This window comes from Mus caroli, chromosome 5, assembly GCF_900094665.2.
Source record: "Mus caroli chromosome 5, CAROLI_EIJ_v1.1, whole genome shotgun sequence".
In the NCBI taxonomy this organism is placed as follows: Eukaryota; Metazoa; Chordata; class Mammalia; order Rodentia; family Muridae; genus Mus; species Mus caroli.
Window position 1 is genome coordinate 117,141,144 of NC_034574.1, and position 16,054 is coordinate 117,157,197.

General features: G+C 49.7%; 1 protein-coding gene across 8 annotated transcripts in view; it reads right to left on the reverse strand.

The window, feature by feature from the left end:
- The window catches only part of Pitpnm2 (phosphatidylinositol transfer protein membrane associated 2), a 131,103-nt gene that overhangs the window by 19,797 nt on the left and 95,252 nt on the right, over positions 1 to 16,054 (reverse strand). For all 8 annotated transcript variants that reach the window (XM_021163835.2, XM_021163830.2, XM_029477452.1 and 5 more), the window contains 4 exons: positions 13,188 to 13,362; positions 4,815 to 5,029; positions 3,459 to 3,580; positions 1,877 to 2,104 (listed from right to left, as the gene is read on the reverse strand). In XM_021163835.2, the coding sequence (XP_021019494.1) occupies positions 1,877 to 2,104; positions 3,459 to 3,580; positions 4,815 to 5,029; positions 13,188 to 13,265 (643 nt within the window). In that variant the 5' untranslated portion in view covers positions 13,266 to 13,362. The remainder of the gene's footprint in view (positions 1 to 1,876; positions 2,105 to 3,458; positions 3,581 to 4,814; positions 5,030 to 13,187; positions 13,363 to 16,054) is intronic.

Below are 16,054 nucleotides of genomic sequence, written 5' to 3' on the forward strand. Positions count from 1 at the left end.
TAGGAAGCTGGGTTTTGTCAGAATCTCAGGGATTACCTCAGGAAAGGAGAGGGCATGGGGCCCACAGATCTTGGGAACCATTATCTCCAGGACCAGGAGCCCCAAATGGGCCACACTGGAGAGATTACAGTAAAGGTAGGACAAGCCAGCAAGACAGGAAACAGCCAGGGCAGCCCCACAGTCCTATTGTCAGCTCTCATGTCACCTATGAGATGAGGCCTGTGCTCAAAACTACAGACAAGAGGCCCACCCAGTGGGGTGGGCATGCTGACTGATACCCAGGCTGCCTCTAGGACACTGTCCTCCTGGCTGGAGGTCTCAGAGTTAGAGATGAGGGGAGGTAGTAGGGAGGTTTCTTGGGTCAGTCTTAGCTACCATGAGGTTGGGCAGACTGCAGAGATAAATCCCATCTGTCTCCTGCCACCTTTGCTGAACTGTCATGGGCCCTGCAGAAGCCGGCTGGGAAGGGAGCAGAAGATAATGTGTCTGAGATGCTGCCCTGGACATGGAGCTGGGGAGACTACCCCTTACTATCAAGGCTATTGTACACACATCATTTCTGCCTTTCCAGGTGGGAGGTGCCCTCCTCAGAGCCCAGCACTCCGCCGGTGGCACAAACGCCTTCCACAATCTCTGGAATCCACACTGTGTGGGGTTGTCTAATGCCACCTCCACTGCCAGTTGAGAATGTCTATTCTGGGTCCAGTCTGTGTGAGGTCTTCATTCCGTCCTCTATAAACAGGGCGACAGTTCCCTATCATGGGTAACCCTGAGTCAACATGAAGAGTGGAGCATGCTGTCAGTGGTGTGGCCCTGCTCATGTCTGATCTGAGTCTCCCTGGCTGGTGGTGTCTTCGGGTGACTGCCTGGGTGCTCCTGGGAAGTCGTGAGTCCAGAGCTCCAAGGGGAGAGAAGGAAAGCCCTGGGCAGCATTCCTTGGCTGGGAGCCCCCAGCATCTGCTAGCCTGCCTGCTCCTTAGACACCTGCTCTGGAAGGGTGGGCCATGTGGGTGTGAAGGGCACTTTATCTGAGCCACTCTGCCATCTGGATGTTCTAGCCTGTAAGGAGGCAGTGCTATGGCCCAGCTAGAGTCTGGGCTCCCTCAGGTAGAGAAAAGGACAACCTGGGATCCAGAGGCCCCAGTGGCAGATGTCTGCAGAGGCTTCTGGCGTGAGTATGGTGCAGGCTACACTATCATACAGCAGCCAGGTCAGGAAGGTCTGGGCAGTGGATGAGGTGTCTGCAGAGACAGCAGGCACACTGGTCCTGGATGGCCAAGGCAGAGTGGAGAAAGGGATGTGGGTGTGGGCTCTGGGGTCTGTGGTAGCTGTTCTTGCTTGTCAACTTGACCACATCTAAATTAACTAAAGTCCAAGCAGCTGTGCACATCTGTGACAGGTTTTGTTTTCTTGATTGGACCATTTAAAGCCCGTGTAAAGCCCACCCTAAGTTGGAGTTACACCTTCTTGTGGCGTCCTAAATAAAGAGCATGAAAGACAAAAGCTTTTGCTCTTTGCCTATTTGCCCTCAGTCTCACTAGCAAGTCCATATCTTCATTGCTATCAGAGCCTAGTCTTTCAGGATTCCAGTGTATACTGAAGACCAAGTGGGACATCCAGCCTCGTGGACTGAACAACTATTGGATTCTTGGACTTTTCATCAGGAGACAGCCATTGTTCGAATACTTGGACCACATCCTGTACACTTCCTAATAAACCCTGTTTATATTCATTCATTCATTCATTCATTCATTCTCTCTCATCCATCAGCTCTGTTTCTCTAGGAAGCCCTGACTTAATACAGGCTCATCTCTTAGTAAACTGAAAGAGCACAATCACAGCATGTGGAGAATGGAGGCAGGCAGGCACAGCTCACCTGTGTCATGGATGAACCTCTCAATCTTGGACTGCATGCCCCAGTACCGGAACTCCACCTTGCAGAGCTTGTAGGCGCACATGATGGGGAGGAGCCGCTTCTTGTACTCCTGAATCCAGTTTTCAGAAAGAGGTCCCCGGCAAGTCTTGACTGACTGGAACAGCTTGGGGTCTTCTTCTGTCTTATACTCACTGGGGGGCACAGGATCCTTGACGATGTCGATGATGTCTATGGGGACACCCTGCAAGTGGTCACGTCTGCCTAACTTCTAGCCACCCTTTCCTGATCCTCTACCCTAAGTCCTTACAGGGTCCAAGGCTCATCATATATAAGTGTGTGTGTGTGTGTGTGTGTGTGCGCGCGCGCGCGCGCGTCACTGTGGATTAGACATAGGGCCTCACCCATGCTGTCATGCTATATGAACACTCTATGATTAAGCTAGATTACCAATCCTAACTGTACTTTTTATTTTGATACAAGGTTATACACTTAAAGTTGTCCAGGGAGGCTTTGAACTTGTTATTCTTCTATCTCAGACCATACTACCTGGCCTGGGTCTTGTGGTTTTTTCTGAAGTCAGCTTAACAAATCATGGTCTAAGAGTGCAATTAAGTGAGCCAGTGAACCAAAGGGTTTTCATGAAGAACAATGGGGTGGGGAGGCACACAGGGTGTTGGAATCTTTCCAGAGCAGGGTGGCATTTTAGACAAAGAAGTAGAACTGGGGGCTCAGATGGCCCCTGCAGCACTGGCACTCGACTGAGGTGGGATCTCAGGGACACTGGGGTGCCTGCTGGGGACAGGGGACTACTGTGGAGGTGACAGAGAATCTGGAGGCAACAGCTGCTTCTCTCTAGGACAGGTTCCTGTCCAGCACTTAAGCAAATCACCACACCACTCCGTGCCCAGGGATTACCTCACAGAGGAGGCTGCAGAGCCAGGTTAGGCCCTCTGGTGTGTTTGGTTTGACAGACCTAAGTTCATTTTACCAATGTTTAACAATTGGGAAATTTCACATGAAAATCTCCATCTTTGACTTCTCTTAAAAAAAAATTAGGTGGACATGGTAGTATATACTTTTAATCCTAGCAATCGGGAGGCAGAGGCAGGAGCAGAGGCAGAGAGGCAGAGAGGCAGAGAGGCAGAGAGGCAGAGGCCAGTCAGATCTCTGTGAGTTCTAGGCCAGCGAGGACTACATAGTGAGATATTGTCTAAAACAACAACAACAACAACAAAGCTTAACAAATGCAGGTCGCCTTCTGCACAGTAACATCAGCCAGGAAGTAAAGCAGCAAAGGCCACAGGTCACTCCAGGCACAGACAATACAATACAATACGGGCCAGCCCACCCACTCAAACAGCATGCACCTCAGGAGTACAGACAGCCACTTACAGGGAGGAAAAAGCTGACAGGCTTGGCATGCACATCAAGGGCAGGGAAGCCTGTCCTGCCTCACTCTGCCCCACCCCCAAGCTGAGAATCCAGTGCACTCTCAGGAGGAGCTCAGGCAAGGGCAGAGGGCCACAGCCAGAGTGGCCTGGGGTGGGAGTGCCGCCTGCTGAGCTCCGGCCTTCACGCTCACCTGTTACCAGCTGGCTCTTTTCCACAGGAGACAGGTTGAACACATTATTGTTTTCCCCCGTGTCTGTCTTATAAAAGGTTTCAATGTCAATGGAGAACTTCTCCACAAAGGGGCAGGTGAACCTGAGAGAAAGAACATCCATTGGGACTGCACCCTGGAGGGACCACACTGGAAACCAGCAAGGTGACCAGGTCACCGGGTAGGCTGACTGAGAACGGCCCCCACGTGTATCTGAGTTCTTATTCCCTAGTTGGTGGAACTGTTTGGGAAGGATGAGGAGGTGTGGCCTTGCTGGCAGAGGTACGGCACAGAGGGTGGGCTTTGAGGTTTCAAAAGCCTACAGCATCCCCGTTCGTGCATGCTCTCTCTGCTTCATGCTTCTGGAGAGGGTGAAAGGTCTTGGCTACTGCTCCAGCACCATCACTGCCTGTCCTCAGTGTGCTCCCTGCTGTGGTGATGGTCATGGACTCATCCTCTGAAACCGTAAGTCCTATAAGTTTCCTTGGTCATAGTGTCTCTTCATAGCAGTAGAAACGTCAATAAGAAGACGGGGGAGGGGGTGTTGGCTAAAGATGTGACAGCGAAATCTACTTCCTGTCTTATCATCTTGTCCTAAGAATGGCCAAGAGAGCTTCGGGGAGAGAGAGACAGGGATGAGATCTTATGAACTTCCTTGGTAGCTTCTAGAAGCCCCACAAAGGCACCCACGTGAGTATGGTTTGGTGGGAATGCACACGCAGCTACAATGGCAGTGAGCTATAGAGTTGGTGGGTCAGCCAGACACTCCTGGCACATGACACCTGCACGAAGCCCACTCTGGCAATAGAATAGCTCCTCTCTGGGATAGAGAAGAGCGCTCTGAAACCCTAAACTAGCTACCAGCACTCTCCAGGTGTGGGGTTTGTGGGGAGGAAGCCCTGGGAGGCTAGAGGGGAGTGCCCTTGGTCAATGCAAGCTAGCACTGAGAGGTAAAAAGTGGGGTTTTCCACTGGGTTCTGAGAAAAGTCCTGCTTACTATGGGATGTATTAAGCACTGCTATAGCAGCTGAGTACTCCAGAGGTGGGAGATCTTGGACCATCTGGTCTACCTTCATATGGAACTTATAGAATGTTTATTCCCCGAAGTTTCTTAGATAGCGGCCTTTGTTCAATTCCTGTCTGTATGTCCTCCATTGGCATTTCTGGAAGGCAGGCATCCAGGGGCATCCTTCCCTTTCCTGCATGTGACCAACTGGGAACCATTAGGGGACATATGTGAGACAGAGTTTGATACTTTCAGGGGAGCAGAAGTTGAACCTGCCAGGAGAGTTCCTTCAGCAGAGGGCATGCTGAGGAGCTAGAGGCAGGCAGACGCACCTTGTTCGGGTATAGGGGTAGGCATTCCAGGACTCCTCCACCACCCGCAAGGCTGCCTTGGGCAAGATGGAGCGAAACCAGCCAGGAATGTGCATGCCCACATGATACACCTTGTGGGTGTATTGCCCGGAGCCGCCAGGGCCGTCTGTGTAGGGCCGGTTCTCCAGGATCTCCACCCCGCTGCCTTGCCCGTGGGTCTCATTCCGGCTCTTCTTCTGTGGGGCGAGAAGTGTTGATGATGTTCAGTCAAAGTACTCTGCATGAGAGAAGGGGCTGAGAGGACTGAGAACGGGAAAGGTTGTTAGCCTTGAGGCTGGTTCCTTCTGTGTCATTTCAAGACACACCAGCCTCCTGAATCTACATTGTGGCTCTACGACCCCAAGCCTCCTGACGGAAGTGAAGAGTTCTGGATTTCCTCTTTAAGGTCCGAGTATGAAAAAGCATAAGTCATCTATTCTCACTCCTACCTATCCTAGGAGTGAACCCCAAATGCATGTTTTTTCTTATCTTTGAGACAGGGGCTCTGGCTGTTTGGAGCTAGATCTGCCTTTTCTGCCTCCTGAGTGCTAGGATTAGATGTGAGCATGGCCACATCTGGCCTCTCCTTCCTTCCTTCCTTCCTTCTTTCCTTCCTTCCTTCCTTCCATCCTTCCCTCCTTCCTTCTTTCCTTTCTTTACTTTTGAGACAAAGTCATTCTGTGTAGCCCGAGATCTGCAATTCTCCTGCCTCAGCCTCCAACTGGGATTACAAGCATCTGCCCGCTCGCATGTTCGTACGCATGCACGCCAGCGTTCGATGGCTGCTTTCCTGCTCCCTCTCGGGTTTGTACTGTTTGTTCCAGCCACAATAATTAGGCAGGAAAATAAATAATAACAGGCATCCACACTGGGAAAGAAAAAGTAAACCCACTTAGTTGTTGAGGACATACTCTTTATATTATATAGAAAACTCTAAGGAATTTTCCTTAAGTCTCTTAGGCTTCGTTAAATGAGCTTAGCAATGCTGCAGAACACAAAATTAACACACAGAGCTGAAGAACACGAGAAGGGAACCGGCTACAGTTCAAACAGCGTTTGGAACAGCAAGCAGAAATACGTTTAAATAGAGAAGTGAGCAGGGCGGTGGTGGCGCACGCCTTTCATCCCAGCACTCGGGAGGCAGAGGCAGGTGGATTTCTGAGTTCGAGGCCAGCCTGGTCTACAAAGTGAGTTCCAGGACAGCTAGGGCTACACAGAGAAACCCTGTCTCGGAAAAAGAAAAAAGAAAGAAAGAAACTCTGCTCAGGACTGCGGCGTCCTTGGGACACACAGGTTTGCTGGGCGCTGAGAAAGTTCTGTTCCCAGACCTGGCACTGCTCTCGAGGACACCGGATGTGAGCCCGCTACAGTGGTGCTACAAATCGTACTTTCTGCACGAGCAAAATTTCTGATGAAAGGTAAAGACTGATGGCTGGAGTGCTTGGTGGGATTGGGACATAGACATCACCCATCCAAGGAATACCGTGGGACCGGGGACGGAAAGAACATAACAGACTGAGGAGGGGGAGTGTACCATAAAAAGCTGTCTCCTGGCCACCGTGTTCATGAACTCATTGCAGCCGAATGACTACGCAAAGTGGTACAGGGCGTTGCCAGTTAATGGCAGCTTGGGGAGAGGCTGTCACTTTCTTCAGTGGTGTAGCCCATGCTTCAGGAAAGAATTTCCCACCCATGCTCATGAGAGTAAACTAAACTCATTGGGCCACATGCACACAAAAGACATGAAAATGGGCGGGGGGGATGGGTGGAGGGCTTCTATGGAAGAAGAAGGCTCTCGGTGGGATGGGGCAGATTTGAAACACTAACAGTAAAGGGGTAAAGACGACTGAAATCCATTATGCACATTTATAAAACTGTCAGCTGCAGATAGCTTGGATCACCAGCCCTGCTTTGAGCTGTCACTCTTCTCGGTATTCCAGCTACTGGGTATAGCTCAGTCTCCCAGGCGAGCAATGCTGTGTTATATGTACTCTTAAGTGTTACATCTGATTCACTTCAGAGAGGCCCACAACAGGAGCTGTCTGGAGAGACACCTAACAGTGATGCTGGCGTGGAATTACGTGTCCAGGGGTCAGCATCTGACTAGGGAGCCTGAGGACTGGACTTAAGCACCGAGACTGCTGGTCAGGATGTTCATGAACGTGTGACGTTTCCGTGCACATGTGTGAGACAAGCGTGTGTGTGTGTGTGTGTGTGTGTGTGTGTGTGTGTGTGAGCCAAGAGCGCGTGGATTCAGGGCTCTGCTGGGCAAGACCGAAGGACAATGTTCTTAGAGCTGCCTGCAGATGGATGTGGTGCCTTACACCTGTACTCTCAGCATCTGGGAGCTGAGCCAGCAGGACTGCTGTGTATTCTGAGGTCAGCTTGGACTACACAGTGAGAATCTGTCTAAAGGGAAAGCTAATGGGGTCCGGGGGCAGACGGACAAAAAGACTTACTGGGAGGACACTCCAGTGGTCATGCGTGGACACGTTGAGGAGCAGTGACCCCTCCCACTCAGCTAGAGTGACAGAGAAGCTGAGGAGGCAGCAGAGGTTTTGGCATCTTACAGGACCACACACTCCCTAATGGACATGAATCTCTGGCTGGCTGCTGTTGACAGCTCATTAAAAACACATTCCCTGATGCAAGAGCTAAAACTCTTAGTAGGGATAAGGTTTTATGACCTTGGATTAGACAATGGTTTATAAATGTGACACTAAAACTGTTAAGATTGTTTTAAAAACCATCTTAGCTGGAAAGAGAAAGGGGAGGCATGGTCTGATCTTAGGCGGGGCCATGCTTATTCATGGCAAGGGGGAACCTTGTCACCCACGTGTGCCAAGGGCAAAATGCCTACAGGGGAAGATGGATGGCATGCGCTCCCTTACAGGGCAGAACGGGGCAGAAATGACCTCCATGCTCCACAAGGGAAGCTGGAAGTATAGTCCTTCAGCAGGAAACTAGAAAAAAAAAACATAAATCTCTCGCTCTCTCTCTCTCTCTCTCTCTCTCTCTCTCACACACACACACACACACACACACACCACATAAACAGGACTTAATGGAATAACATGCTCTAAAGAAAGAAAGTTAAAAGAACACGTATAATGAAAAAACATGTCACTAATACCTGATGCCAGGAATCTGGATCCAAGAGAATGCCGACTACTCAACAACAGACAAACAACACACTCCCCAAACGGCCAAAGACTAGAACAGTTGTGTCTCCACAGAAGACAGACAAACGGCCACTGAGCGCCCAAATGACGCTCAACAACACAAATGAGAAACCCAGATACAAACCAGTGAGATAGAGAGTACCTGGAACGCACTGAGATGGCTACAAAGACGAGCAATAGCAAATCTGAAAACAGGAACGAGCCCTCTCATTCTCGCGTGTCTAGTGGAGGCAGAAACAGTGTAGCAATTCCTCAAACTAGCGGTTTTTACTCTCAACACACTCAAAACATAGGAAAATAGTGAACCTCCATGGTGGTCAGTTTTAACTATGAACTTAACACAAGCTAGAGTCACCCTGGGAGGAAAGCCTCACTGAGTTGTTCTGTCCCTTCCTCTTCCTCCTCCTCCTCCTCCTTCTTCTTTCTTCTTCTTCTTCTTTTTGGGTTTTTTTTTTTTTTTTTTTGGTTTTTTTTTTTTTGTGACAGGGTTTTCTCTGTGTAGCCCTGGCTGTCCTGGAACTCACTCTGTAGACCAGGCTGGCCTCGAAATCCGCCTGCCTCTGCCTCCCGAGTGCTGGGATTAAAGGTGTGCGCCACCAACGCCTGGCTTTGTTCCTTCCTTTTCTTACAGGGACCATAGTTAGTCAACTGGGGCAGGCCCTAAATCTCAGGAGTCTAAACTCTGAAGTGTAAATTCCATATGTACACACTGGAGTCTAGATGAGGTCGCACTCTTGAAGCTGTATGTGAATATGAATTGGGGGCACTGGCCTATGGGCTGGGATCTATGCAGCAAACCCATAGAGCACTAGGGTACCTCCATGGACTAGATAGAGAAAGGCTGACCAAATGAACCAATAATCATCAGGGTCTAGTCCTCACAATCCCCAGGAATTCTGAAGGTGGGGTCCTCCACTTAAGCCACCCTCCACAGGTTGGCCCCTAGGTCTCCACTGACCACAGTAGTGAGGGGGCAACATTCCTCACACGGCTGCGGCTTAGCCAGACAGGACAAATGAGCCCTCCTTAGCTTCCTCTGTGCGCTACCCACATTCTTGCCCATGACCATTCCTAAGCAGTGTGCAGTGCTGCCCACCCCTGGAGCCTTGGGCCAGCAAACAGCCTTGGTTGAAGAAGGAGAGCTGCAAAAAGAGAAACCCAGTCCCTAGAGGCTCTCAGAACTGTCCAGGGTACTGACCACCAAGGCCGTCTGCCCATCCCCAGGACAAAAGGGTCTTTCTTGCTGAGCACTCTCTAGAGGACAGCACAGTGATTTCCACTAGCCTTCACACCGCTGGTTACAGAACCCCTCAAGCAGAAGAATGGTTCGAGTTTGTCTTTTCCACAGCCTGCTCCAGCTGCTGCTAGACGAGCCTCATTGTTATTCTTTCCCTGGGAATGTAGCTGTGGAACACTCTGACTCTTACAGCATCTACCTGGGGGGTACCTAGACCTGTCTCATTTCTCAGTCTTTACCACTCCTGCCTCACTTTTGTTTGGTACGTCTACAGTCTTCCCTGAAATAGTCTTCACACAGGCGGGGACAGAACACCGTGTTACTGTGGTACAACCGGCACACAGTGAGCTGTGCACACATTCAGGTACATCCTGTGACTGTGACATATATTCACCCTGCAGTGGCACAGGCCCCCAGGAACTCTGGGTTCCAAGGCACAGGAGACAAAGACCACAGCAGAAGCAGAGGGAGTGAGCAGAGAGGCAGACAGGAGCAGGAACTAGGAAAGAGGCACTCACAGGCCCTGTAGCAGCAGAGAATGCTGGGTACAGAAATTATGTACTGGCCACATGAGATGATTAGAGCCTCCAGAGATATAAATCTGGCTGTGAGTGGGTGTCTTAGAACATAAGCGCCCAGGTTCCATCCCTCACATTTGAACCACTTGTTCTGCCCTCAGGCCTATTGGCCACAGTTCACTCCACTCTCAACAAGGACCATCTAGGAGAACGGGTGGGGCAGAGTTGGCCTCCTCAGGTGCCTCCCTCCCTGTTCTAGATGAATGGGACTTCCTGTCTTCCCCCACTATCCCCTGCACTCTGGTTGAGCAAAGGCTCCTTCATATCTGAGACTGATAGTGGGTTCCTCCTGACCCCGTCAGAAGCCCAAAGCTTTCTAGGAGCAGACAGACCCCCTGGGAGGTGGGGTGCTAAGCTCCAAATTTGGCTCAAATTTCCCATCTATAAACAGGAAAGTTTCTTTTGAGAGTCCTTCCAGGGCACTGCCATTTAAGAAACTAACTTATATAAGAAATTGAGCGGTCAAGCATGGTGGTGCATGTCTTTCATCCCAGCACCCAGGAGGCAGAGGCAGGAGAATCTCTAAGTTTGAGACCAGTTGCATCTACAGAGTGAGTTCCAGGACAGCCATAGCTACACAGAGAAACCTTGTCTTGAAAAACAAAACACAGGGGGCTGGAGAGATGGCTCAGTGGTTAAGAACACTGACTGTTCTTCCAAAGGTCCTGAGTTCAAATCCCAGCAACCATGTGATGGTTCACAACCATCTGTAATGAGATCTGATGCCTTCTTCTGGGGTGTCTGAAGACAGCTACAGTTTACTTACATATAATAAATAAATAAATCTTTAAAAAAAAGAAAAACAAAACACAAACAAACAAAACAAAAACAAGTAGTAATTAATACCCAGGAAGATTCACTTGTTCCCCAAAGCCAGAACTCAAGCCAGGCTCAGCTGGGAAAGCCTACACTTCCGCCTATCGAGTAAGATCGTTAGCTGTGCTATTGTCTGGAAACAGACTACACACCTCAACTTCAAGGAAGCTCACACACCGGAGTCCCTCATATCAAGATGAATTCATGGTCTTTCTGTTTAAAACAGGAGCCTTTGCTACTCAGAGACTCAACTCACCTTGCTTTTCTGCCACTATGGCCCATGAGGAAAGGCCAGAAGACAACCTTGGTTATTTGGGCAGAGTCTGTGGTCCTCTCACAAACAACCCAGTTTTAAAGGCGTGACAGCTTCCAGAGAGGTATATCATACCTCTATGGGCCTTTCAGGCTGATGGAGATTGCAGTGGGACTGTGTAAGTTATATAGATGGGTACATACGTGAACACATCTGTACATGTATATGCCAGCCAGGCTTCTCAACCTCCCTCTGGGCATGACAGCTAGCACTTGGCCCGGACACTCCTCTTGTGGCAACATCTGGCTTGTTTACCATTCTGTCTTTTGCATACACACACACTGGAAGGCCTTTGGAAACTCACAGCAGCAGAAAGGGGCACCTGTGACAGTATAGATATGCGTGACCTATCAAGTAGGGGAAACTTCTACTTACTACAGTCTCGGCTAACGGATCAATATTCATCAAAAGTATAAATTGGCCCAGTGGACCGTGTGGTCCAGATAGAGATGCTGTGGGTCACTTCACAAGGACCGAAGCTGGGAAATGACGGCGTTTGGAGCTGCTGAGAAACCATGACTCCACACTTGAATTTTTCTGGGGCACTCCAGTGGCTGAAGGTCATACTGCCAGACTCTGAATACCCAACTCAAGAAGCCACTGGGGCTGCACGGCCATCACTGTGGGTCACTGCTGGAGAGGGAACTAAGAAGCCGCAGGCAGGCGACACATGGCGCCTCAGCCTCAGAGTATGGTCCTTGAACAGACTGAGTTATTTCTAGAGTGCTCAGGGCTAGGACCTGATTTAAGCTCTTTCCCTCCCGCTCTCTAGAAATAATTAAGGGGTAAGTGGTTCAAGAGGGAATTGAGAGGCGCTTCTGAAGCCGCTCAGAGCAAACAGTCCCCCGGAGAGGCTGGGGGCACTTCCTACTCATTTCCCAGCCAAACCTCTCCTGTGGGAGCAGGCTAAACTCTGCTTGCTTCGAGCTCCTTAGACAGGTTCTGGGTCCCTAGGCTGAAGGTGCAAGCCTATCAGAAAGGGGGGAAAGCTGGGCATGGTGGTGCACCACCCTTAATCCCAGCACATGGGAGGCAGAGGCAGGTGGATCTCTGAGAGTTTGAGGCTGGCCTGGTTCACAGAGTGAGTTTCAGGACATCCAGAGCCTGTTACACAGAGAAACCCTGTCTAGAAAAACAAAAACAAAACAACGCAGGTAGGGGGTGGAAGCTCTGAAGGCTGCCCCCTGCCCCCGGCCCTAAATACTGAGGGATCAGGGTGGTGCAATGACGAGGGGTTTATACACAGAGAAGCCAATCAGGTACAGGTCCCAGTGGACAACAGGAACAAGAGGCTCAGATACATCCACAAGAGCTGGAGCCAAGCCAAGAGATGCCTTATAATTGGTCTAGAAGCTCTGGGCCCTCGGCATGGAGGGAAAGTCTCTAGGGTTGACGAGGGAGAAGGATAGCTGTAAAGGAATGGAAAGGTCTGTAGAACAAGGCCTCCAGTCAGTATCCCGGCAATGTGGGCCATGGAGAGGGCTGGCGTTTGGATGAGAAGCACCTGGAGTGGACGGTAGGGCTTGGGATAGGTGTTCCCAGCTGCTGAGGCACTGAAGAGAGTCCTGGGGGTTTCCCTGGAGTGGGTATGACTAAACTGGGAGTCAGGAGCCAGGCTGTGTGCTCCTGTGCAACCTATTAGCCTCTCTTGCCTCTCGTCCCCTGTCTGAAATGAGGCTTGGGGTTAAATGTGTCTCCTCCAATTCCTCCACTGAAGCTCCAACCCCCAATGTGATGATCTATGGAGGCTGTGTATTTGGAAATCACTTAGATTTATATGGCATCATGGGAGTAGGTCCTCCAAGATTAATGTGTTTCTAAGTAGAAGAAAGACTGCCATCACACGCCCAACCCCAAAGTGAGAACCCGTGAAACTCAGGAAGAGAGAGAGGTTCCTGTCAGAAGCCCACCCTTCCATACCTCCGAAGCAGTAATGGGGAGTCTGTGGTGCTTGAGAGCTAAGCTCTGAAATAATAGCTGACCTACAAGGCAGTAGGTTGTGAATGCAAAGAGGGTGCTAGTGTTATGGGTGTCTAGAATAAGATAATCTGGTCCCATGAAAGTCCAGTGTGTCTGTGGGCCTGATGTCGTCTCGTTAGAAGCCGGATGTATAGCTAAGGTGCAGCAGCTCACAGACACCGAAAGCAGTCCATGTCCACAGGCAGTACCCAGCAGTATAGGCTGGGACTGATCCAGCTTAGCCCGGTCCAGCCACCTCTCTGGACTCACCTGTATCATGTACAGCTGGGCAATGCGGTATTCATCCACGGTCATTGGCAGGGGAATCCGGTATTCCTTTATGATCATCTTGGAGTCCACGCCTTCCAGGCGGCAGGGAGCTGCGTGCTTGTGGGGACTTTCTAGGCAAGGTCCTTAGATAACCATGACAGAATTCAATGAAGACCTAAGAGAGAGAGAGAGAGAGAGAGAGAGAGAGAGAGAGAGAGAGAGAGAGAAAGGAATGAATAGGAGAGTCATTTTCTGCAATCTGGTAGGTGTGTTAACAGAGGAAAGTGAAAGCCAAGGCTAGAATTCTAGTCTCAACCCTCTCAAACCAACGACAACCTGGAGCAAATTCCTTACGTCTCTAGCCGGTGTTTCCTTGTTTGCTGAGCAACCTTGAAGAGCTACCCAAGGACTGAGAGAGAGGCTGTGTGAACCCTCCCATCAACAGTCTGGGTTGTAAAGGGTCAGCCTGCTCCCTGAACAGGGTATCCATGGTTGGTTCAGAGGTTCGGTATTGTTAAGTGGGGGGCTGAGCACAGGTTTCCCAGATGGGGAGGGGTTGGACAGGATCACACCAGCCATGCAGTTATGGTTGATGGTGGCCTGGGGCTGGTTAAGGGTAAGAGTATCTCTGGGTCATCTATATATAAACATCGCCATGGCTCTAAGACATGGATTTCCAGAGGGCTGAGAAACCTCAGATCTGCTAATAGGACAGAAAGAAACCCTTCACAACACTTGGGAAGAGAGACCTAGAAGTGGACCAGAGCTGGCCTGTGTCAGCCTAAAATTACTTCTTCACCTAAGAGAGGACAATTAACCGAAAGCTCATAGGTGGCACTGACTCAAGGTCCCACATTCATTTGGGTTTTATCATCCACATGAAAATGCTTCCAACCAATCACTGTCCATCTCTGCAAATTCTAAGAAGCTGAACCTGCATCTGCTGGCCAGAGAAAAGGCCTAGAGCTGCAGGCGGACCCAGACCTGTGGCGCTCTCTGAACCAGTGCATTCCCTCAGTGCACCAGGGTAAGTACAATGACCCCGAGTACATCACAGGCTGGCTATGCTTTCAGGCTCTTATCCAGTCACTCACAGCAGACCTCCTGTTCTCTTGGCTTCCTGGCCCACCAGGCAAGGCTGCAGGCTTCCAGCCTAGAGTCAAAGTAGGATCTGCAGGTTAGACAAAACGTGTTCTCTAAAGGTCTCAGTCTCTCCAAGATGTCCAGGGATGAGACCTTAGAGCCTGGTCAGCTGCAGACACTAGGAGTCTCTTGGCTTTCAGAGGCTTGGTGAGCACATCTCTAAAATAAAGTACAGAATGGTACTCTCTCCAAAGACAAGCTTCCTGGTGAGCTGTAACCACACAGATGGTGTCCACCCTTCCACATGGGAACTGGAGACAGAGACACAGTACCAACATAGGATTCTGGGCGGCTCCCGCAACCCAGAAGAGCTAGGTTGTAAGCAAAGCTTAGTCATACGAGCGTTCTGAGAACTGTCAGACAGTGAAGACCAAGACGGCAGCTCCATCTCAGGCTGGGGGAAGCACAGCGACTGTGTTGTGCTTGCAAGGAACTATGGAAGCAAGCAGGCAGGCAGGCAGGCAGGCAGGCAGGCAGACACTCAGACAGTAGGAAGGGATCAACAGCGACAGAGAGGACTCAGTTCTGAAAGTGACAAAATGTGACAAAGTCACAGGGTGGCATACCCTGTGGGACCTAACTGCAAAGTGTAACATTATTTTTTCCTAGTTGTGTGGCCCCTAGGATGCGTTGCTATAAGGGAGGGAAGAAAAGAAACACGGAAACTTAGTATATACTCTACTTATATGAGCACGTTGGATAGAATGAGAAATAATTCAACAATGAAGAGAGATGAAGAAAGCTAGCTGAGCTCAGGGGGAATGTGGAAAAAAATGTGGCTCATCTTATTTTAAAAGGTACACGAAACCGTGAATGAACAGGCAAAACAGAACAAACAACTGGAGATGCCATGGGTGGGTTTGAGGAACTCACAAAGCAGACAGGAGAAGACTGAGCTAAAGATGCAGCCGTGGCACTAACAGGGGCTCTCTCACAGACATGACTGGGGTGCACCCGGAGCAAAACAGGATGACAGAAGAATGAGCTAAGTCCTGAAACAGGTCATAAAAACCATTCTTTTTAAATTATTAAAATTTGTTATGCACACCATGGTTTGTGTCTGTGCACACACGTGAGCATGTGAAGCCAGAGGCCAGCGTCAGGGGTCTTCCTCTGGTTCCTCTCACCTTATGCTTTGTGACAGTCTACCTCACTGAACGTGGAGCTCACTATTTTGGCTCAGTGGCTGAACAGTGAGTGCCCAGGAGCTTTTGTATCCACCCACTTCTCCAGCACAGCTGCATGCCATTGCTCCGGGCTTTTATGTGAGTTCTGGGGAATCTGAACTCAGATCCCCATGCTTGCACAGCAAGCGCTTTATGCACCGAGCCATTTCCATAGCATCTCCAGAACTTCTTAAAAATAACAAGATAATAAATTGACCCTACAGAGTAACTCATATTCTATGTTCTATGAAAAAAAAAACCTAATGTTATAAATAATAGCAAGGCACATTCTGAAAAGAAAAATCACTGACCTTAAAGGACAGAGAAAAAAAAAGTATAAGGAAGAGTCCAGAGAGATGGGTTGGGGAGAATCAGACTTTATAGCAACACAATTTTAGAAGCCCCACGAGTAATATCTGCAGAGTTCTAAGAAGCAGGATATTAGGAACCAAACATTTCTATCCAGCTAAAGTGTTCAGGTGTGATGTCAGCAAATCCCTGAAATATGAATTTAGGGGCTAAGATATGGATAACATCTTCTTTTTTTTTTTTTTTTTT